The 24575-nt window shown below is 45.0% G+C and overlaps 1 protein-coding gene across 7 annotated transcripts in view; it reads right to left on the bottom strand.

Moving 5' to 3' along the window:
• Nucleotides 1-24575, bottom strand: part of TIA1 (TIA1 cytotoxic granule associated RNA binding protein) — an 87241-nt gene that overhangs the window by 23029 nt on the left and 39637 nt on the right. For all 7 annotated transcript variants that reach the window (XM_033948855.1, XM_033948856.1, XM_033948853.1 and 4 more), the window contains 2 exons: nucleotides 3668-3776; nucleotides 1580-1675 (listed from right to left, as the gene is read on the bottom strand). In XM_033948855.1, coding sequence (XP_033804746.1) covers nucleotides 1580-1675; nucleotides 3668-3776 — 205 coding nt within the window. The remainder of the gene's footprint in view (nucleotides 1-1579; nucleotides 1676-3667; nucleotides 3777-24575) is intronic.

Here is a 24575-nt window from a genome sequence, read left to right as displayed (position 1 = left end):
AAAATATTTTCCCTAACTTTGTTGTCTGCCGACTTCATTTTTCTGTGCTTTTAACTATGTTTCCAGGGCCTTCTTGTCCTTTGACTGTTTTTCTCTCCGTCTTCACATTCTGCCTTGCATCCATCTTTGGCATTAACTTAACATTCAATTTTTCCCTTTTTTCTGCTTTCTTCTCAAAATCTACATTTCCATGTCTTACCTTCCCATCTCTCTCTCCTTCTCTCCCTATTTCCATGGTCTGACATCTCTCTCCTTCCCCTCCAGTGTAACATTTCTGTTTTCTTTCCTCCTTTCTGCCCCCTACAGTCCATCTTCCTTCCCTTCCTCCTTTCTGGCCCCCCTCCCAGTCCAACATTTCTTACTCCTGCATGCTTCTCCTCTGATCCTCCTTCCCTCAACCAAACAACATCTCTCTCTCTCCTTCCATGAGTCCAACTTTTCACTTTCTGCCCTCTCCCCCTTCCCCAGTGTAATATTTCTCCTTCCCTCCTTTCTGTCCTCCCCATGAGTTCAACATTTTCTGCCTCCTGCAGGCTTTCTCTCTCTCTGTCCTTTCCTCTTCCCTCAGTGGCATCCCTCCTTCGCACTCCCCAACCCAACATGCTTTCTCCCCATGCACTATCTCACCCTCCCCTCCATTGTGTAGCACCTTTCTTTTCCCTCCCTTTCTGCTAGGTCCAGCAGTACCTCGTCTCCATTCCTTTTACCTTCCCCATGTCCAGCAGTACCCATTCCCCCCCTGTCCAGCAGTACCCCTTCTCCCTTCCCCCCCTGTCCCCATTGTACAGCAGTACCCCTTCTCCCTTCCTTCTTCCCCTCCTCCCCTTGTCCAGCAGTACCTGGTGCACACAGGGCAGGAAGAGAAGCTCCAGTGTCGCCAGATAAGCGAAGACAGGAGTCCCGGCATACAATGTGGCTGCAGGAAGTTGCTAGTCAGCTGACGCAGACGCCAGAGCTTCTCTGGATATGTGAAGGCAGGAGTCCCGGCATACGATGTGGCTGCAGGAAGTTGCTAGTCAGCTGATGCCGACACTGGAGATTCTCTTCCTGCCCAATGTGCGAGATCACGCCGGCATCAGCTGACTTGCAACTGCCTACTACCGTTGCGTATGCTGGGATTCCTGCCTTCGCATATCGGGCAGATATGCGAAGGTAAGAGTCCCGGCATATGCAACGTCAGCATGCAGTTGCCCAGATTGCGAGTTCAGGTACTAGACCGCAAGCTGCAAAATAGCAGCCGGGGGGGGGGCCACATGTGGTCCATGGGCCGCAAGTTTGAGACCGCTGGTAGCATGGAGCTTGCTACCCCAGATTGAGACATATATAGGAAAATATGGGAGGGTGCTCAGGCACCTATGCCCTTCCCCAAGGCTATGAATGTGACTTTTGCAGCCTTCTCAGGCTTAAGATTGACTGCCTCAGCTAGAAGAGTCTAGGTATTTCTGCAGCACTGCCATAAAGCCAGCCTCATACCAATCTTTTCAGTCAAATATTGTTTCCTGTTCAAAAAGCAGCCCTTCACGATGCAATCAGTTAAAATACTAGAATAGCATGGCCAAAACTCTAAAAATAAGCTTACCTGTTAGTCCTGAAGTAACACCACCACAATATACAGTGCAGTTACTTGGGCTTGACTGATTTACAACCTCATCATAAGATAGCTGTTTGGCATTTGCTATTAAGCAAAAACACATAACTTGGTTATTTTATTTGCATTTTAGAACACTTTCTAGTGGTAACATATTTGCAGAAAATTGTGTTATAACAAAAGACACACAAGGTTGGCAATCATGATTGTTTTCTCAATACTACATCAAGAATAGGAAATTAAATTTCAATGCAAAAACAAAATCCTGGAAATGAAATATAAATGTCCTAAACCAGTGTTCTTCAACCGTCGGCCAATGGACCGGTGCCGGTCCGCAGAAATTTCCTGCCGGTCCACAGGGCCAGCACATGCATCGGGCCCTATTCAGTGCTCTTCAGTCGCCGGTCCAAAGTGCGATCATCACGGCGTTATCTTCGGACCAGCTCCCTCTTCCTGAGTGCTGCAGTACACAAAGCCATGGGAAGAGGCTCCTATGCGCATCCTGTGCCTGAACCGGAAGCCTTCTCTCTGACGTCACAATGTCAAAGGGAAGGCTTCCAGATGAGGTGTGGGACGCGCGAGGAGCTGCTGCCCATAGCTTTATGCACTGCAGCACTCAGGAAGAGGGAGCCGGTCCAAAGACAATGCCAGGGGCAGGCCAGAAGGCAAGGCACAGTATGGAGAGGGAGACAACAACGGTAGGTTGTGGAGGAACCAGGTGGGTACAGAAAAAGGACGTATATAGGCAGTGAGGAACCAGGTTGTAGTTTGTTTTTGTCGAGCTTTTGTGTGTAGCTCTTGGGGGGGGAGGGGGGTTGATTGCTGTGGTCTGTAGCTTTCTCCTCTTTATCTAATGCGGGGTTTCTTTCCGTAAATATCTGTGAAATAAAGGATGAATTCTCAAGGATGAAGAATAGCAGATACTTGCAAAACTAACTGTTCGTTTTCAGGAATTAAATCGCATTGATAGTTAAGTACGACTCCCCCTTAAGTCAATGAAGGAATGATTTTGAAATTCATAGGTGTTGGCTCTGTGGATGCTGAGTACCCTAATATTGAGCAAGTGCATTTACTTTACCCAGGGAGAGGTGGTCTATGTTTACCACATAATCATTTTGAAACATTTGTAGAATGATCTTGGTTGATAGTGTTCCTACTGAGCTTAAATGATCTTTATATTAATGATTTTATTTTTTAATTTAGTGATTGATTTACATCTGTTGTCTGTTCAGGAAGAAATGCATTTGTTTCTTTTCCTCTGGGGTTGTACTGCATGCAGAGTCTTGCATCTTAGGGTTTGTTTGTATATATTAGTACTTTTAGTTTTTGGTCCCGTATTTGTATGGGGTTATCTGTGTTCTGGTAGGAATGAGTATTGAGAAGCATACAGTGTGCTATGTGTAGTTTAATTTTGTGTTTAACCATTATGTATTGTTAATACGATTATATTGTTTGTGTGTGTATACAGAATATGAAAAATGAATGGAAAAAATGGTGTTACAATTAGTACTATTATGGGGGTGGGGTCTAGGGCGGAGATTGGGTAGAGATGGGTAGAGTCTTAGCCCAGTGTTCTTCAACTGCTGGTCCACAGACTGGTGCCGATCCACAAAATAATTCTTTAATTTCTGCCGGTTCATAGGTGTCGAAAGGTTGAAGAACACTGTCCTAGAACTTCTTTCCAATGTATTACACATACAGAGTGCAAGAAGCTGGTATGCACAGGAAACAGAGAAACAAGGTCAATATAACTAAACAAAAGAAACAAATGACAAAAGGAAAGGTGCAACACATGAAAATAGAGCCACAGAGCAGGCCACACAATACAATAGTTCATTTATATGCTGTTTTTTGTTGTTGGTTTGTTGTGGGGGTTTTTTTGGAAATCTGGGTCTGCCCAGCACAATCCTGCAGAACTTCACAAGGCCTTGAATTTACATGCATTTGGATGATCAAGTTTCATTAGCTACACAACAGTTTTTGGTTTTGGTTTGTTTTGTTTTTTTCAAATTAAGTACACACACAAAACCCACCTAATCCAAAGCACATCATGAAAATAATTTAACACACACAACTTACATTCAAATGTACTCTTTGGGGCTGGAGGTTTTCGTGTTGCCCAGTTTGTTCGGATTTGTCTCCCCCCAAGCCACTGGCCACCCATTTGCTGGATGGCATTCTCTGCATCCTGCCAACAAACATCAATAAATCTGAATAAATAGTTCATAAGGTCAGTACAAGACAAACAGTACTATCTATGGCTCAGGACAAAATACTTCAAATAAATTCACAAGACAAAACAAGGGCAGGAGGACCATAAGTTACAGCTAGGATTTACTATTGAGGGCAAGGCAAAATTAAATCTTACCTGATAATTTACTTTCCTTTTTTATCTCCAAACCGGGCCAGACACTTGGGTTATGCATGCCTAACAGCAAATGGAGATAGAACTGCTGACCCCTGCTGTAAGCCTCTAGGACAGTGGTCTCAAACTCACAGCCTGGGGGCCACATGCGGCCCACTAGGTACTATTTTGAGGCCCTCGGTATGTTTATCATAATCACAAAAGTAAAATAAAACAGTTTCTTGATCATATGTCTCTTTAGCTATAAATTACAATATTATTATTAAGACTTAGCTTAAAGGAAAGATTTATAAACTTTAGTTTTACCTCATGCAGAATTGTCATTTCTTTAATAAGACATTAACTATTTTTTCTAAGGCCCTCCAAGTACCTAGAAATCCAAAATGTGGCCCTGCAAAGGATTTGAGTTTGAGACCACTGCTCTAGGAAGTCAGTATTTCCTTAACAAAGATGCACTAGACATCTGGTTTCTCCCCCAGTGGCTTAGTAAGGGGGAGGCCATCCGCCTCGGGTGACTGCTTGGTGAGGGCGCAGCCACCTGTCCTCCTCTCCGCCCCTTCCCCACCCCAATGCTGCGTGTGCATGCCACTTCCCTTCCCCGTACCTCTAACATTCCTGGCGTTGAGCAGCAACCCCAACCTACTGTTGCGTCAGTTCAGCTCGTCTTCTGATGTCATTTCCTGGACCTGCACCTAGGAAATGATGTCAGAGGAAGAGCCGACGCTGGCGCTATAGCAGTTTGGGGGTTGCTGCTTGCGCCAGGAACGTTACAGAGGTATGGGGGCAGGGAAGCAGCGCATGCATGCGGGGAAGGAGGGTATGGGGGCAGGGAAGGGGTGCCACTGTCCCGGGTGCCTCTCATCTTCGCTACACCACTGATCTCCCAAATGCTCAGCTTTCCTTGCCTTAAAAGTTTGTTGCTCACATTTATCCTCTTTTGTGGGACAGCAGCAGCAAAAGATTTAAAACAAAGTATATTTCTCTTTCAAGTCACCAAAAGAAAACATAGCACTTCTTGAAGATGCTTGTATTCTCACAGATAGCATCTCAAAATATCTTAAAACCAGGGCAGGTTCTGGATGGCAAGGACTTTAAAAAAAAAAAAAAGTACATTAGAAGGTAAGATCTAATTTCACCTTCCTTGGCATTCCTTAGATGCTTGGGAAGTACCAAGAAGTAACCATTAAGGGTGGGTTCTGATCGGCCTAACATATAACCCCCCTCCCCCCCCGGAAACAAAAGATGCATCCTACCTAGCCTGATCAACTCTCGACAATGCTTCATAAAGGAATGCAAGAACAACCCAACTGCTGCCTTACAATATACTTTAAGGGTATAAAGAAGCTCTCTGTCCATGAGGCCACCTGACCTCTAGTTGAGTGCTTCTTGAGGGTTTCTGGCACTGTCTGACCTTTAAGCATTTATGCTGACAAAATGGTTTCTTTAATCCATCTCATATCAGTCATCCTAGACACCGCTTCACCTTTCTTCCAACCCTCAAAGATAACATTCAAGTGGTCTGAATGACAAAACTCCTCCATCCTGCATACATACTCATGCAACACCTTTCTCTCAGCATCAGCAGCATAATGCTCTGGTTAACATACCTCGGCCTGGGTCTGGCTTGTTGTCCTTCCCTGTTTATGCAGTCAGAGTTTCCCCCTCCTAATGAAGCATTTTGTGAAATTCGGATCAGGGGGTTACTTCACAGGGAAGTGTAGCAAGAAGTGGCAGGAATGGAATAACACTGCCAATAAGGCAAAGATAAGTACTTTGGCTTTATTTAAAAAGTTTATGAGCGTTATAGGACCTTTTGAAGTGCTGTGATAGTTCCATGTGCCACTATTGCTTGAACCTATTGAGCATGTGTTGGTCTGAACACTTCATAAAAAATTAAAAAGTTTTTATATATTTGATGACTGTTTTGTAATGTACACTCTGTGATAAATTGTTAGAGAAGTATTTTCCTATACAGATGTTTTTGTAGCATATTTCTACCTATTTTGGCCTATTTAACTTGAAAAGGCAACACAATTTTTAAGAGGAAGGAGGGTACTGGATAAAGCACTACCTTTTCTCCTATAAAAGACCAGAAAAGACCCACTGTGTGACAAAGCCTGCAACTCTGAAAATCTCCTGGCCATCAAAATGAAAACAAGTGTTCCTGTTTACCAAGTTAACGTCCTTCAGCGTATTCTCTGCCAAGGACTCAGAAGGCAATCATTGAGACCAAAAAAACCCAAGATTTTAATTCCAAGGTAGGACCCAAGGATATTGGGGAGGTCGAATAAGCTCAACCCCTCTTAGAAACTGCAGCACTTCAGGAATGTGAAGCCAAAGCTTTGATAACAAGCCAGTGCCACTACCTGCACCCTAAGGGATGCAAGAACCAGATTCCTGCCTCAAGTTCAACAAAGTGGAATTTACCTTGCAACAGCCCTCAAAACGTGCCGACTCACGAACTAGGCCAAAAGAAAACAGACAGATCTAGCATCTGTACAGGCCCCTGCATCAATAGAGCCTCTGTCATCAGGAACCTCAATGATTTTTCTGACAACACATACATTGGTCTCCCCAATCAATTCAGAGCCACCAAGACCACTGCACCCCATGACTCAATGCCCCAGACTAGCACTGACTAAGGAGAAAACAGAGGAGACCATGGGCCAGCCACAACTGGACTAGGAAGTTGATGCCTGATCTTCTCACTCTCCTGCGACTGAAAAACCTGGGCACTTTTGCATTTCCTGTCAACATCAAGTCCATCACAGGTTGGTCCTAAGTTTGCACTATGAGGTCAAAGGCCTGCTGTACCAAAACTTCATTCTCTGGATCTAGAACATAGTGCTAAGGAGGTCTACCTGAACATTTTCAATGCCAGCTACAAGTGCCACCATAAGGTCTTCCAGATAACTTTGTGCTCAAGCCATGAGGAAGTTGCTTCCTCGTCTTAAACCCTAACAACTTACACAGGCCACCACAGTAGCATTGTCACACAGCACTTGCACTGCTTTGCCCTCAAGCAATATCTGAAACTTCAACAGTGCAAGGCAAATTGGCTTGTTGATAAAACCAAGATCTTCCCATGACCAATGATCTTGAGTTACTTGATCCAGATAATAAACCCCCTCCCCAACCTGTGAGACTAGTGTTCATCTCACAAATGTCAACTCTAGGGACTCCAGGCTTATGCCTTTCTTCAAAATGCCCACTGCATTACCTCCAAAGTTGCCACCAGGGACCCAAACACTCGCAGATAATCCCAAACCAGTGGAATCCTCAATCAGAGAAGGGAGAGAATCTGACTTTGCAATTTCTGTGCCATTTTCTTTGACAAGAAAACACAATGCTGCCTCACGTCGACTCAAACTCCCATATATTCTAGCATCTGAGATCACTATAGTTGACTCTTGGGTATTGACCAACCAGCCTAAAGATTCCCAAGAAATGTACCATCTGCAAGATGACCCATGTATTTTCCTACTGCAACTTTGGTCGAATTTGTCAAGGTAAAGGTTGCACCAGAACTCTCTCCTTCTGTAGTTCTGCTGCTGATACCGCCACCACCACCACTAATTTTGGAAAGATGCATGAAGTGGAGCTAAATCAAAATGGAGCACACAAAACCGATAATGCTGCCCCAAAATTGTAAAATGAAGGCACTTCTGATGAACCTGTCAGATAAGAATGTCAAAGTAAGCCTTCAATGAATCCAGAGAGGTGAGAACTCTCATTTCCTAACTACAACAACCACCAACTGTAGGGTCTCCATTCAAAAATTAGGCACTTAAGAGGGCCTAATTCACTTTTAGGATCTAGAATAAGCCACAACTAAAAACTTCTCTATTCTCCCCAAAGGCCCCTGCCTTCCATCGAGAATGACAAAGAAAAAAACTCTAGAAAAGTGTCCAGTAGTGGATGTGAAAACTCCAAGGCATAGCCCTCTTGGATGACTTTGAGGAAATATTGGTCCGATGTAATCAGACAAAAGGCCCTCAACCTTGCTCTTACCACCACTGCAGGATGTAACTCCAACACCTTCATTTAGTACCCAGGTTTTCACAGAACCACCAAGCTGGAGTCCTGACCTCCTCAGCAGCCACCCCAAAAAGGACAGATTCCTATGAAGTGCATACTATACCGCATACCACTAACTACTGAACGATAACATTGAGCCTCTTGAAAACAGCTCCTCTGCCCCTCGGATCCTCCTGCATCCCCTCTCTCATTCATGGCTAGACATAGACACTAGGACCCTCTTGAGCCATCCCCTATGCCAAGGCTGAGTGGCCACCAGTTTTATATATATATATATATATATATATATATATATATATAATAACTTTATTTTTATATACCGCCAACAATCTTGCGACTTCTAGGCGGTTTACAATATAAGAAACTGTTTACAATAAAAGAAACTGTAAATACAATAAAAATAAAGAGAAACTTTACATACAGCGAATTGAAGAGTATAGCAGTGAATATCTCGTACAACGAATTAAAGAGTATAGCGGTGTACATCTGATAACATTAATAATGTTAACGTCAGTTTGTGTGTTGCAAGGCCAGGAAGTGCCAAGTTGTTTACACAGAAGTAGAAATGTTCCGTATATGCACACACATCTATAAAATGAAATCTGAGGGAAACCTTGCTCTGTCAGAGGGCTCATTACTACCTACTGAATCAGAAATGGCACCTCCTGTTCCAGCCACAAAGGCTGCTGCTCCGGAGCAGGACTTACATTCAAGATGGTGGCAGCCAACATCAGGGCTGCCAGTGTGTCTGAAAGCTGCTTTCCTGATGTTGACACAATGACCACATGGCTCTCCTACCCCAAGGAAACTCCACATCAAAACTGAGCCAACTGCTTAGCACTTTGTAGAACTGATAAGGGCATTGGAGCTACTTTGGTCACTATGGCATTCAGAAGTAGTAGAAATTCTATCTCCCGAAGGGACATCTGCTGAGGGTTTAAATAAGCCTCTCTTGGAGGATGATCTGGAGGTGTAATGAAATGAAGAGAGTAACCCTCTTGAATGACTGAGAACCCAGAGGTCTGTTATCAGCACCCAACGCGGATAGTATAATTGGAGCTAACCTCCAATTGGCTGAGGAAAAGGCTGAGAGAGAGAGAGGAACAGCGGCTATGCTCTCCATGAGTCCGTCAAAAAAAGACATCAGATTTTTGAGGAGCTGCTGGTTGAGACTTTTGAGGTCGCTGTTGCTTTTGCTTCTTCTGCAGAGGCGGACGAGAGCGAGCAGGTTTGGCAGAAAAACGCCTCTGGAATGAAAAAGGTTTAGATGACTGAAGCCGAGGGAGCTTAGACTTGGTTTTAACCAAACCATTCCAATTCTTTTCATGGTCAGTTAGCTTTGTTTTTTTTTTTATTTATTTATTTATTCAATTTTCTATACTGTTCTCCCAAAGGAGCTCAAAACAGTTTACATGAATTTATTCAGATACTCAAGCATTTTTCCTGTCTGTCCTGGTGGGCTCACGGTCTATCTAATGTACCTGGGGCAATGGGGGGAATAAATGGCTTGCCCAGGGTTACAAGGAGCAGCGCTGGTTTGAACCCACCACCTCAGGATGCTGAGGCTGTAGCTTTTAATCACTGCGCCACACTCTCCCCTGGCCACTTCAATGGAATCACCATAAAGCTCTTCTTCCAAACAGGGAATATTAGCTAATTTGTCTTGAAGGTTGATATCCATATCTGAGACTCTCAACCATGCCAGGCATCTTATGGCCACTGACATAGTCAAAGCTCTAGATACTCGCCAAATACTTTCTAGTTTGGGAAACAGTGCAAAACTCCTAAAGATATTGTGCAAGAATATATTTATCAAAAGAAGGTAGTTTCTGTACAAGATGTTTCATGTAAGAGGATATGTAGGGTAGTTAAGGACCCTGTTTGCAAACATGCTACACTGAAGGAGAAGTAGGAATTTCAAGCAAATGAAGATCTAAATTGCCCTAGATCACTGCGTTCAACGCTGCACACTAAGTACAGCCGTTACTAAAGTATGGGTTAAATAATTTTTCACATTTAGTTGAAGTTTGAACTCATGATAGCTCGCAAGTAGCAGTCTTGTTAAGACTAGTTCTAAAAGCAGGTTGCTGCGAGCCCTTGACATCTTTATTCCCCTTAGGTTATAAACCAGCTATATATTAGCTTTATATTTGAAGATGGTATATACTGCAAAACGCTTCCACACACATCCTGGAGAAGAAATGATTCAATAAATAGAATCCAGCTTTCTGGGAGCCACTGTAATAGTTAAGGATGTTTCCCAATTCTTTTGAAGAGTGTCTAAGAATGCCATGAAATGGTAATTTAAGGAGCTCTTTGGGAGGCTCATCATAGTCCAAAGCCTCTAAATATTCAGCACTGAATGCAGAATCAGTTTCTAGTTTAAATGTACAGCATTGCGTATGCCTTTTCAGCGCTATAGAACTAATAAATAGTAGTAGTTAACAGGTAGCCCCTAATAAATTTAGTAAAAGACAGTGTTTTGGTAGGAGATCTTGTCTTTGGCAGAGATTTCTGAGGAAAAGGTTCTGAAGGGGTATCATAAGCCTTAGTTGCATAACCAGCGAGATTAGCGTCTGTTTCAGATTGTAAATCAGAGTCATAAAGAAGCTTTGGAAATGGTGTGCGTTGAGAGGATCAACATTTTTGATAATTCCGGTACCGATCTGAGGAAGATGAGGAAGTACGACATGAAGCTCTCTTTCATTTGGAAGTACACGATGGAGATTGGTGCTTCTTTGACTTAAAACGTTAATGGAAGAGGAGGAGCATTGATGTCTCGATGAAGTGGATTGATGCACCAATGAAGAACTTGACCGTAGATGTGATAACCAATGTCTAGAAGTAGAGTGTAGAGAAAAATCGATGGTGACTCGATGAATATCTATGCTGACATTCTGCCAGAGAGCTGACTGAAGGACCTCAGGGCTTCAAAGCAGTATGCTCAGACTGGGCCAGTGCCACGGGAGTCGATGCTGGTGCCTGAAGTTTGAAAATATCGCCCAGCTCCCTAAAGAAAAACTCATCGAGCTTTTCCCAGAAAGAAAGCACTGGTATCTCTGGCTATCTGCAGGTACCATCAGTGCCACGGCTTGCCTCAGAGAGGGTGACCTCGACGAGGATGCACACCTCGAAAGAGAAAAAAGCCGTAAAAGTGAGCAACGCAGCTTGGTCTGCATCAAGGATTTGATGTTGGTGCGACCTGCGACACTTGCTGAGAAGCTGATGACTTCTTAGCTGGCATACCTGAAGGTGCAAGATCTCTCAATATTGATACTGATGTCAATGCAGGAGTCTTTGATGTCAATGGTTGCAAGGTCTTATCGATATCCATGGCAGCACCAAACAATTTCTCCTGCTGAAGTCTACGGCTTTTAATTGAATGCTTCTGCAAGGTGGAACACTGGGAACAGGTTTCCACCCGATGTTCAGGCCCAAGATACTGCAAGCACCATCTATGCGGGTCGGTGAGGGAAATAGACCTCTGACCTGCAGCACTTTTTAAAACCCGTTAACAGTCTCGACATGGACGGAAAGACTACATCAGCAAGATTAAACTCAATTGCTGAAGAGAAAATAAACCCTCGGGTGAAGCCCACGAGAAAAGAAAGAAAATCTTTTTTTTCCAACAAAAAGATAAAAAAAGGAAATAATAGCGAAAGAAAAATAGAAAAATTATGCAAAGTGGAAAGGCAGGCAAAAAGAACTAACAGAGTTCAGAAACTTCTTCGCTCTGTGGAAAACAAAGAACTGAGATACCGCAAGCCTACGTCAGGCGAGAAGGCACTCATGTATGCACGGTACGGGCAATCACGAAGTTTCTAAAAACTTAAAGTGGCAATATACTTTTAAAGCTGTCCATACGAGGGCTCCATGGATGACGTCATCCACATGTGAGAATATCTGCCCGCTTGTCCTGGGATAACTACAGCACTGTACTGGTGAATGCCCTAATTACTGGATTCCTTGCTCAGTGGTACAAAGCAAATCCAAAATTCAGTGGTCTTGTTATAAACAGCCAAGTTAGGATTTAAGCAAAGTATGTCAGTCATGTTATTCATGATTTTCCAACATTGGTTACATGTAAGGAAGTGGCGATTTCATTTGCAAGAACACATAAAACTTTAGGAGTTATATCTTTGAAGATGAAAAAGCATGAACAAACTCTTTTTTTAAGCTCAGGCTTTTGCGCCCTTTGAAATCAGAGTTGACCAGTTCTCATTTTCGTTTGGTTATTCAAAGTCTGATTTTTCCACATTTTGACTATTGTAATTCCTTGCTAATGGGTGTTCCTAAGAAATATTTGAGATCTTTATAGATTGTTCAGAACTCTGTGGCAAGGTTAATTACTGAAACTTCTAAATTCGAACACATCACTCTTAAAGAACTGCACTGGATGCCAATTGAGTATCGTATTCATTATAAATTGTTACTACTTGTTTTTAAAACATTGGCTGGCAGGAAATCTCCAGTTTTGTTAGACTCCCTTTGTATTTATTGACCAACATGTAAAGCAATGTTACTTACCGTAACAGTTGTTATCCAGGGACAGCAAGCAGCTATTCTCACTAGTGGGTGATGTCATCCGACAGAGCCCCGATACGGACGTCTCACAAGCATATTTTGCTTGAAGAAACTCAGAAGTTTCGAGATGCCCGCACTGCGCATGCGTCAGTGCCTTCCCGCCCGATGGTCCGGGCGTGTCTCCTCAGTTCAGGTAGCTAGCCGAGAAGCCAACCCAGGGGAGGTGGGTGGGACGTGAGAATAGCTGCCTGCTGTCCCTGGATAACAACTGTTACGGTAAGTAACATTGCTTTATCCCAGGACAAGCAGGCAGGTATTCTCACTAGTGGGTGACCTCCAAGCTAACCTCAATGGGATGGTGGGAGAGTTGGCAACTTAGGAGAATAAATTTTGTAACACTGTTTGGCCAAACTGTCCATCCCTTCAGGAGAAAGTATCCAGACAATAATGAGAGGTGAATGTATGAACCGAGGACCAAGTGGCAGCCTTACAAATCTCCTCAATCGGTGTTGATCTGAGGAAGGCTACAGAAGCTGCCATCGCTCTGACCTTATGGGCTGTGACCTTACAGGGAAGGGGTAATCCAGCCTGGGCATAGCAAAAAGAGATACAAGCCGCCATCCAGTTGGAGATGGTACGCTTCGATACAGGTCGTCCCAACTTGTTTGGATCAAAGGAGACGAAAAGTTGAGGAGCAGTTCTGTGTGGTTTGGAGCGATCCAGGTAGAAAGCCAAAGCACGTTTACAGTCCAGAGTATGAAGAGCTGATTCTCCAGGATGAGAATGAGGCTTTGGGAAAAACACTGGAAGTACAATAGATTGGTTGAGATGAAACTCAGAGACCACTTTAGGCAGGAATTTCGGATGAGTGCGGAGGACCACCTTGTCATGATGGAATACTGTGAAAGGTGGATCCGCCACCAAGGCCTGAAGCTCACTGACCCTGCGAGCAGACGTGAGGGCCACCAGAAAAACCACCTTCCAGGTGAGATACTTAAGTGGAGCCTTGTTGAGAGGCTCAAAAGGAGGCTTCATAAGCTGAGAAAGGACAACATTGAGATCCCAAACCACTGGAGGGGGTTTGAGAGGAGGATTGACATGGAAAAGTCCTTTCATAAATCTGGAAACCACAGGATGAACAGAGAGAGGTTTCCCTTGTAGAGGCTGATGGAAAGCCGCAATAGCACTCAGGTGGACTCGAATAGATGTAGACTTGAGACCAGACTGAGACAGGTGTAGAAGATAGTCCAATACAGAGGATAGAGAGGCTCGCTGAGGCTCCTTGGAATTGGAAACACACCAGGAAGAAAATCTAGTCCACTTCTGGGAGTAGCATTGACGAGTAGCAGGCTTCCTGGAAGCCTCCAAGACATCCCTCACCGCCTGTGAAAACTGGTGAGGAGTTACGTTGAGAGGAACCAAGCTGTCAGGTGGAGAGACTGCAGGTTGGGATGAAGCAGTGAACCTTGATGTTGAGTAAGTAGTGAAGGAAACACTGGAAGAAGCACCGGCTCCCTGCTGCTGAGTTGAAGGAGAAGGGAGAACCATGGCTGTCTGGGCCACCGAGGAGCTATCAGAATCATGGTGGCATGGTCGGATCTCAACTTGACCAGAGTCTTTTGAATGAGAGGAAATGGAGGAAACGCATACAGGAAGCGATTCCCCCAATCCAGCAGAAAGGCATCTGCCTCGAGGCGATGAGGAGTGTAGATCCTGGAGCAAAACTGAGGCAGCTTGAAGTTGTGGGGAGCCGCAAAGAGGTCTATCTGAGGCGTCCCCCATTGTGCAAAGATCTGATGAAGGGGGTTGGAATGGAGAGTCCATTCGTGAGGCTGAAGGAGACGACTCAAGTTGTCTGCCTTCCCCTGAATATATACAGCTTTGAGGAAGGCGTTGTGGCGAACCGCCCAATCCCAGACTCTGAGAGCTTCCTGGCAGAGGGAGGCCGATCCCGTGCCCCCTTGCTTGTTTACATAATACATGGCAACCTGGTTGTCTGTGCGAATGAGGACCACCATGTCGTGCAGTAGATGTTGAAAAGCTTGAAGAGCATTGAAGATGGCTCTGAGCTCCAGAAGATTGATTTGATGGAGTCGGTCCGCACTGGTCCAGAATCCCTGAGTGCGAAGCCCATCCAGATGAGCCCCCCAGGCATAGTTCGAGGAATCTGTCGTGAGAACCTTCTGGTGGGGAGGAGTGTGAAACAGCAAACCTCTGGATAGATTTGAAGAGGTCATCCACCAAAGTAGAGACTGCCGAAGAGCAGGAGTGACCATGATGTGTCGAGTCAACGGGTCTGACACCTGAGTCCATTGAGAAGCCAGGGTCCACTGAGGAATTCTGAGATGGAGTCTGGCAAAAGGCGTCACATGAACTGTAGAGGCCATGTGGCCCAGGAGGACCATCATGTGTCTCGCCGAGAATGACTGGCGAGAAGATACAGATTGGCAGAGATGAAGAAGAGCATCCATGCGCTGAGGAGGAAGGAATGCTCGGAGCTGAATGGTATCCAGGACTGCCCCGATGAAGGGGAGAGACTGGGTGGGCTGGAGATGAGATTTGGGGAAGTTGATCTCGAAGCCCAAACTCTGCAGGAAGCAAATAGTCGCCAGGGTCGCCGAAAGGACCTCTGGAGCTGAGGGAGCCTTGATGAGCCAGTCGGAGTGCAGCGGCCACCACTACCAGACACTTTGTGAAGACTCTGGGAGACAAGGACAGGCCGAATGGAAGCACTCGATACTGCAGATGCAGATGTCCCACCCGAAACCTGAGGAAATTGCGGGAGGCTGGATGAATAGGAATGTAAGTGTAGGCCTCCTTGAGATCCAGAGAGCATAACCAGTCGTTCTGCTCGAGGAGGGGGTAGAGAGAAGCAAGGGTCAGCATGCGAAACTTCTCTTTGACCAAGAACTTGTTGAGGACCCGAAGGTCCAGAATGGGTCGCAGGTCGCCCGTCTTCTTCGGGACAAGGAAGTACCGGGAGTAAAAACCCCGGTCGTGCTGGTCTACCGGGACCGGCTCGACGGCCCGAAGCCGGAGCAAAGCCTGAGCTTCCTGAAGAAGGAGGGTGGTCTGCGTCAAGTTGGAAGGATACTCTCTTGGAGGGTGGTCCGGGGGGACCCGATGGAATTGAAGAGAGTACCCTTCTTTTACGATGGAAAGGACCCAGAGGTCGGTGGTAATAGCCTCCCATCGATGGAAAAAATGGTGGAGGCGACCACCGATGGGAAAAACAGGAGAATGCAGAACGAGGTCGGTTATGCTCCCTGGTATGGAGTCAAAAAGGCTGAGTAGCCTTGGGTGCAGCCGGCGGCTGAGGTTTCTGTTGAGCCTTCTGAGGAGGCTGCCGCTTCGCTGGCTGCCTTGCAGCCGGAGCCTGCCTCGGAGTGTAGCGCCGCTGATAAATCAAGGGCGGTCTAGAAGGCCGAGACTGTTGAGGCTTAGGCTTAGGCCGAAGGATAGATTGAAAAGACTTCTCATGGTCTGAAAGCTTCTTCATCACCACCTCGATGGACTCGTCAAACAGATCCGCTCCCGCACAAGGCACATTGGCAAGCCTGTCCTGGAGGTTCGGGTCCATGTCAATGGTCCGAAGCCATGCCAACCGACGCATGGCCACGGAACAGGCAGCAGCACGTGCCGATAGCTCAAAGGCATCGTACGAGGATTGCATAAGCTGCAGACGAAGCTGGGAAAGCGAGGCTACCACTTCCTCGAACTCAAATCGAGCCTGAGAATCGATGTAGGGAGTACATTTCCGAAGTACAGGCAAGAAGAACTCCAAATAAGAAGCAAAGTAGAAATTATAATTAAGAACTCGGGAAGCCGTCATCGAGTTCTGGTAGATTCTCCTCCCAAACTTATCCATCGTCCTGCCCTCGCAACCCGGTGGTACCGAGGCATACACCTGGGAGGGATGAGAACGTTTGAGGGAGGATTCGACCAGCAGGGATTGGTGAGAGAGTTGAGAGCCCTCGAACCCCTTGTGATGGACTATGCGGTATCGGGCATCCAATTTGCCCGGGACTGCAGGAATAGAATAAGGTGTCTCAAAACATCGCATAAATGTCTGGTCAAGCAATTTATGGAGAGGCAATCGAAGAGACTCCGCAGGAGGGTGAGGCAAGTGCATGGTGTCGAGATACTCCTTAGAATATCGAGACCCAGTGTCCAAAGTAACATCCAAGTCATCAGCCATCTGTCGGAGAAAAGAAGAGAAAGACAACTGGTCGGCTAGAACAGGTCTCCGAGACGGACTGGACGAAGTCGAGGCCTCAGGATCCAGAGAGACTTGGGATCGACAGGAAGAAAAAGAGGTAGATGGTTCCTCGTACTCCGGACCCTCCGGGGGAGACATGTCAGAGGAAGAGTACCCCAGACGCGGTAGCTTCTTTTGCGGCGAAACCTCAGAATGGCGCGAGGAGTGCCGTGATGAATGCCTGGACCGATGCCCCTCACGGTGCCTGGAGGGGGAGCGAGAATGACGATACTTCGCATGGTCCCCCGAAGCTTCCAGCGAGTGAATGGGACTCGAAGCTGTAGATCGAAGAGGTGGAACAGACAACGCGTCATGCGACGCAGCCCAGGCTTGGTATGGGGTGCGGAAGAACTCTTCCTGAGACTTGCTATGCCCAGGGCTTCGATTACCCACCGGAGGGTTCCCGCCCTGTTGGCGTGGAGGCGTAATGGGCTCCAAAGGAGGCATGTCGCTGAAGGAAGCCCGCCTCGAGGGACCGGCCGCCCTACGTCGCTCCTCCTCGCCAAGTAGCGAGACCGACCGGCGAGGAGGAGGGGGCGGTCCGCCCCCCGGAATCGGGACCGGGAGGTCACCCTGGATGGAGGCAATTAATCTGGGTCCCATCGTTTGCATGAGCTCGACAAACTGAGCTTCCAAGAGGGACCGTAACGAAGCCGATATGGAGGGATCCGCACCAAAAGGGGGTCCTCCAGCACGGTCTTAGCGCTCCTTCGTGGTCGAGTGCTTCTGCTTGGAAGCTTTCGGCACCTTAATGACCATGGGCGGAATGGTGGAAGGCAGTACCTGAGCTGAGGAGACGGGAACAGGCACCGGCGCCGAACTCGGGGCCGAAGCCGGAGTGAACGAAGCCGGCTTCAGAAGGCCCGGAGTAGCAGGAGTAGCAGCTGGCTTAGCATGGACAGGCGAAGCGGCTGATGAAGTCGAAGCCGAAGGTTCTTTAGCAGCCTCCATCTTGAACATCGACTCCCACAATAGACAGCGCCGCTTAAACGCCCGCGCTGTAAGAGTGGAACAAGGCCGGCACGATTTCGGGAAATGTTCTGGACCAAGACACTGTAGACAGCGTCAATTTGGGTCCGTCAGCGAAATCACGCGCTGGCACTTGCTACACTTTTTAAAACCGGTGATTGGCCGGGACATAGGCCGAAAAAGCTCCGCCGCAAGATCGAAGACGCGGGGCCTGAGCCACGTGGCCGACCCGGCCGACTCGCCGGAAGAAATTTTTTTTTTTTTTTTTTAAGAATAAAAACAAAGAAAACACACGATAAAGAGTAAAATAAACCCAAAATCGCGGCAAAAAGAAGGCAAAAACGGGAATTCAGTCAGCGCGGAAAGAAAAGAACTGAGGAGACACGCCCGGACCATCGGGCAGGAAGGCACTGGCGCATGCGCGGTGCGGGCATCTCAAAACTTCTGAGTTTCTTCAAGCAAAATATGCTTGTGAGACGTCCGTATCGGGGCTCTGTCGGATGACATCACCCACTAGTGAGAATACCTGCCTGCTTGTCCTGGGATAATTTATGTTCCTTGAATAGTAATGCCCTGTGGTCCCATCTGTTCGTGAAATCCACCACAAAGAATATAGGAAATCTATATTCTACATGGGTGGACCACAAGGCACCAATTGCCTGAGCAACTGCAAGGGCTTGGTGATGCTGACTGTTTCAAGATTTTGAAAACATTTTTGTTTAGGGAGTTATATCAATGTTGATTTTCTAGATTTTTTTATTTTTTTCTTAAATGTTTTGAAGTTTATTAAGTAACTGCTGTTTTCCTTGTATGAGGAAAGGCTAAAAAGGTTAGGCACTTCAGCTTGGAAAAGACGGCTGAGGGGAGATAAGAATTGAAGTCTACAAAATCCTGAGTGGTGTAGAACAGGTACAATTGGATTGATTTTTTTTATTCCTTCAAAAATTACAAAGACTAGGGGACACTCAAAATTATAGGGAAGTACTTTTAAAACTAATAGGAGGAAATATTTTTTCATTCAGAATAGTTAAGGTTCTGGTAACGTAGCTGGTTTTAAGAAAGGTTTGGACAATTTCATGGAGGAAAAGTCCATAGTCTTGTTGAGAGAGACATGGGAGAAGCCACTGCTTGCCCTGTATTGGTAGCACGGAATGTTGTTACTATTTGGGTTTTTGCCAGGTACTAGTAACCTGGATCGACTATCATGAAGATGCTACCGGACTAGATGAACCATTGGTCTGACCCAGTAAGGCTATTCTTATGTTCTTAATGTAGTTGTCTGTTATATGTTATGTATGTTTGTTGGAATCTGCCTAGAAATGTTGATAGAACAGAATATACATTTTTTAAATAAATAAAGTTGAAACCCATGTGGGAACAAACCAGCAATTTCTGTGGGCAGAGAAAAACTGAAGGAGAAAGACAGATTTATGGAGAAGCTCAACACGCTGATGAACATACATACCTGAAATAAAATGTTGTACTAATGTGGGATGCATTTCTGCCTGTGTCAGTGGAATACACATACAGTACTTTGTGAATGAAGCAGACAGAAGAAGATGCCTGTCACTGAACTAGCCTTTATACAAAGTCAGAGAGAAAGATGGGAGTGTTGGATCTCAGACTGGACCAGCTGACCTCCCTGAAACCATAAGAAAGAACTACAGAAGGCAAACAAAAAGGAAGAATGAAGAGTGGAAAAAGAACAGCAGAAGAGCAATAGATGATGAAGAGATCTGTGCTTGAAGTGGAACAGGGAGATTCAGATGAAATGGCGAAAGAACCAGTGGAAGAAGCTCCTGTGGCTCTACAGAAAGCTAGGAAGCAGCCAAAATATAATACTGATGATACAACCAACCACATAGCCCTTGCCAGTTTAAGATACCACACTGGAACATTATACAGTTTGTATGGAGCCAGGAGGAAGATATCTGTAGCATTTTGTTCTTGCAAAAGCAACTTAAGAGAAGACTCATGCAGAAATAACTGCTGATAATTTGGCTGCATGGCCAAGAGATAGATAAAATTCTTGGCTACTGGAGGCGATTCCTATAATAGAAACATTGATTGGAAGGAAAGAGTAATGCATTATGTTGAAGAGAAGCTACAAAGTAAATTAGTGTGGAATGTCTGTAACTTTTGTCTGTAACTTTCACACAGGTGACTGCTTTAGATGGAAAAACATTAAGCAACAAATGGGCAGATCCCATTGGAAAAATGCTGGATTCTGCTACTGAAATGGAAAGAAATCCTGATTTTACTAAGATCTCTGTTGGCCCTGATCTTCCTCAGCTCAGCGATAAAGTGATCGAAGACTTAAGCACAGATCAAAGCTATGGTTGTAGAATTTTAACTACCATTAGAACACGTGTCTTGCCAAAGGATCTGGCTCTGTTGGAAATAGGACTTGTGTCACATAGCAGATGGCTCATGACAGCTCTAAGGTTTATGAGAATATGGATTTCCAAGCATAATCTGAAAAAAAATTAAGAATGAGGAATCTCCTCTTCCAGCTGCAACTGTTGAAAGAACAGTGAGAATAAGAATGATAAATCATGCCTACAGTGAGTCTGTTCTGCAAGCTAGGCTGTACGTTGAAGAGGAACAGGAGAGAAGATACTGAGATCAGAGGTGAAGGAGGAGACACCGAGCTTGAAGACAGCAGGGCAAGACCCAGGAAAACACCATCCATCAACACTCACCCAATTACCTGACTGGAGCTCCGGAGTCTCTGAACTTCCTCTTACCTGTACCATGATAATGGCAGAGATCAAGGCATTTCTGAGCAAGCCCAAGCTGGTTCCAGACTGGCCATCACACACCCAGTCCATAGAAAGATTTGTAAAAACCTGTAACCCATTCTGAGCTCATTGGGGAGAACGGGACAGAAAACTAATTAAATAAATAAAGACAACTGAGGCTGATGGTCATATGTACAATCAAGAGAGGCGGGAACATTATATTGGGAGTCAGATGGTCAGCAGGAAGCTCATGAGCTGAAACAGAAGCAAACAAGATATGGCCTCTTTGCTGGATTTTGTTAAATAGCATTAAATAAACTGCAAAAATGGCATTTTAAAGACAATTATGTGGCTACAGGCATAGTTCAGTTTATTTGTATGTTCAAATAAAAATTAATTTTCACATATTTCAACTTTGATTTGAAATAGATAAGACTCACTTTAAGCAGTTTCTGAAGACAGATAAATCTGATTCAGCATGCAAAACTGCATAATTTTGTCACTAGTAGTTTGTAAAGTTTGAAAAAATAAAAATCTACCTTAAAAACTGATATACCCTACTGGGTAGTACTTGTGATCTTAAACGCTTCAGTCTGCATACCATCTTAAAACAATGGAGATCGAACAATCATAATGTTATAGGTATACAGAAATGAGTTCACAGAACAAATTTAGAATTGGATCACCCTTAAATATTTCACTTTTGTAGGCAGAAATACCAAATCCTCCTCCACTAAGAAAAAAAAAAGTAGGCAATTCAAATTAACCCTCAACAGCTTAGTCATCTTGACATTTAGGGTGAGAGAATTAGGTGTGTGTTAAGACCCTGATAACCTGATAAAATTGTAGTAAGGATTATATAAGATATGTTGTATGTACAATATGTTATGGAGATATCAAGTGTATACTTAAGGTAATTGTATGAATTTTTATGATACACTTGTTGTTATATGAAATTAATAAAAAATGTTAAACAGGTAAGACCCTGATAACCCTAAGAACAGCAGTTAATCTTTCCATTAAACTCCAGTATGCCTAAAAGGAAACTAAAGATGGAATGTAACACATAGAACATACAAATGCACCCTTGAAGGAAATGGCAGTAAGATCTAAGATAATCATTTGAGCCCTGAGCCCCATTCGGCCTGTGGAGAAAAGCAAATAATTAATGCTCAGAGTGGGCTGAAGGTGGTTTTGCTGTAACAGGTACCTACAGTGTGCAACTAGCATCTCAGCCAATTCCCTCTGTACCAGTTCCCTTATTTGGTCTTGTAAGGACAGCAACCGGAACTGAAGTTGCATGCAGTACAGAAAGTGCAGGCTGCATCTGATGTCGAGGCATTGGTGACCTCGATGTCGAGGCAAGCCTCAAAGGGGACATCAACTATACCGACAGCGATCGTGCCTTGATGCGTCAACATTCTGAATGCGTCGATGGAGTGGATGCTTCAGACAATGCCGATGCACACCTGGAGGAGGGAAGGGTGTTTATGCATCTTAGCATTTTTAGGTGATTCCCCCAATGGAGGTAGCACCGTTGATGCAGAAGGTATCAGTACCGACGATGATATTCTTTGTGCATTGGTGCAGGAGTCTGCAGACATCCTTGATGTTCCTGATGCTGACCCAAAAAGATCGTCAAATTGTTGCTGGCTGGCCTTAAGCAACCTCTTCTGCAGCGCAGGCAAGAGTCTGGTGAGTGTTCAGGACCTAGACACCAGACACATCAGTTATATGTGTAAGTAGCTGAAATAGTCCTGTTGCACTGAGTGCACTGCTTGAAGCCACTTGTAAACACTGCCGACACAAAGTCAAAAGACTCAATTGTCCAGGGAGGTCAAGTAGCTAGCAAACTGAAAATGACTTATTGTACCCAGCCTGAAAACAGGCTGAGGTGAGCCCAAAGACCCAAAACAAAAATTTGGTCAAAAATGAAAAACTCAGAACCACAAAACAGATAAATACAAATGAAAACCTATGAGAGAAATAAAGGAAAAACTGACTGGAAGGCACAAAAAAACAGAATAGTTTGAGGCACTTGGAGAAACTCCAAGCATACTCAGCTTTGCGAAAAACTGAGAAATGATTATCCCACAAACCATCATTATGGGGGAAGGCACCAATGCATGCGCAATACAGGTGGTCTTTAAACTTTTCAGTCTTTAAAGTGACAGTACATAAGAATTGCTATAAACAAAATGGAGTATTTAAACTAACTTCCTGGCAATCACTCTTTAATTCTATATTTAAATTACCCTCATAAATTTTTAATAAATTTCTTTATTGTAAATATCTTCTTTTAAAATCATTCTACATACAATCCATAACATCAAATGACATTAAATAACATCAAACATATCATCAACAACAATATATATTAAATACAAATAAAGTGCTCAGTGAACTATCAAATGGCCATTAGCCAAACATCAATGAGCCCTGCATAGACAAAGCTTTAATGTTATCTAATAAAGCTGGTCTTATAATCATAAAGTTTTTTTGACTTTCCAGAGTTTATTTTTCAAGGTTAATTTAATTCAAATCACTCTTCCTTCAAAGTTTTGGTTCATGTTCGGCTCAGCCATACCCAGTGCAAGATAAAGTTACATAGGGCCTCTTCTATCAAACTGCGCTGTTTGTAGCACGGTGAGCCGCGCTGAATGGACTGCGCTGCTCCCGACTCTCATAGAGTTCCTATGAGCGTCGGGAGTAGCGTGGCTCTCTGTGCTAAAAACTGCTAGTGCAGTTTGATAGAAGAGGCCCTCAGTGTTCATGCACAGTGTCCATTAAAAACTGTCTTCTAAAGACTTTCAACTTCACTTCCATGTAACCGCGTCATCTGTTACTGCTTGATTCCTTGCACTGGGTATGGCTGTGTAAAACTTTGAAGGAAGAGCAATTTGAATTAAATGAACCTTGAAAAATAAACTGTGAGCCAGCCAGGGCCAAACCAAGGTATCCGGCCCTAGCTTCTTCGCTGTTCGTCAAATCAAAAAAGCGCTCAGCCTTCAAGTTCTTTGCCAAAGCAAGCAAGTCCCTCTGGGGTTGACCCTAGCTCTGTACAATCAGACGGATACCTCCTGCGAGAGGGACCATGTTCTTGGGTTCAGGAACTTTCGGACGAGTGAGTCTGCCTGAATATTGTCAACTCCAGCCATATGGGCCGCCAAGAAAGACAGAAGATGTGCTTCCACCCAGTGGAATGCAGATGATCTTTCTGGCCCAAAAGAGAGCACTAAAGCTCCCTTGTGATGTACATACGCCACCACTGTGGCTTTATCGGGAAAATTTGTACCGCTGGTCCTTTCAGAAGGGCTGGAGCATGAGTTGCGCTAGCCAAATTGACTGAAGTTCCAGATGATTAGTCAACCAACATTTCAGACCAGGAGCCCATTGTCCCTGAATGGAGCAGGTCCTGCAGTGAGCCCACAACCCACCATGCTGGCATTTGTCCTAAGAGTCATCCACTCAGAAATCCGAAGAAGCCAGCCATGGCAGACAGCCTCCCCCTGAAGCCACCAGCTCAAGTCTCTGCTAGCTGGCACCATCCAAGATATCTGAAGGAGAAAACTCTGCTGAGACCACCGAGATAGGAAATTCCCCCAGAGCCACTGCTGCAATGGCCAACCGCATAGTCTCCATTCGGAATCGAGGGATCTTGAAAGTCGCATTCACGCAGATCCAGGATCGGTTTCCAACTGCCCCTTGAAAGGTAGCCGCGCTAAAGTAGCCTTGGAGGTGGAATCACCAGTCCACTGTTGAACCCATAGCATTTGGCGTGCAGAAACAGAATAAGCGGACACTTTGGCAAGCACCTTCAATGCTTGAGTACCTGAATAAATTCATGTAAACCGTTCTGAGCTTCTCTAGGAGAACGGTATAGAAAATTGAATAAATAAAAATAAAAGGCCATAGAGGGCATCCAAGCCATCAGGAGCTGAGGCAGAGGCTCCACTGCATAAGTCAGTTTGCAGCCGGAGAGGCAGGTGCGTGCCACAAAGGACGTCACCACATCTGCTTTAATGCCTAAATTCACCATCTCAAAAATCTTCCTAAGTACCACATCCACATGGCGGTCCTGCATATCCTTTA

This window comes from Geotrypetes seraphini, chromosome 6 (genome assembly GCF_902459505.1).
Source record: "Geotrypetes seraphini chromosome 6, aGeoSer1.1, whole genome shotgun sequence".
Classification (NCBI taxonomy): Eukaryota; Metazoa; Chordata; class Amphibia; order Gymnophiona; family Dermophiidae; genus Geotrypetes; species Geotrypetes seraphini.
This window is presented reverse-complemented; position numbering and strand designations above follow the sequence as displayed.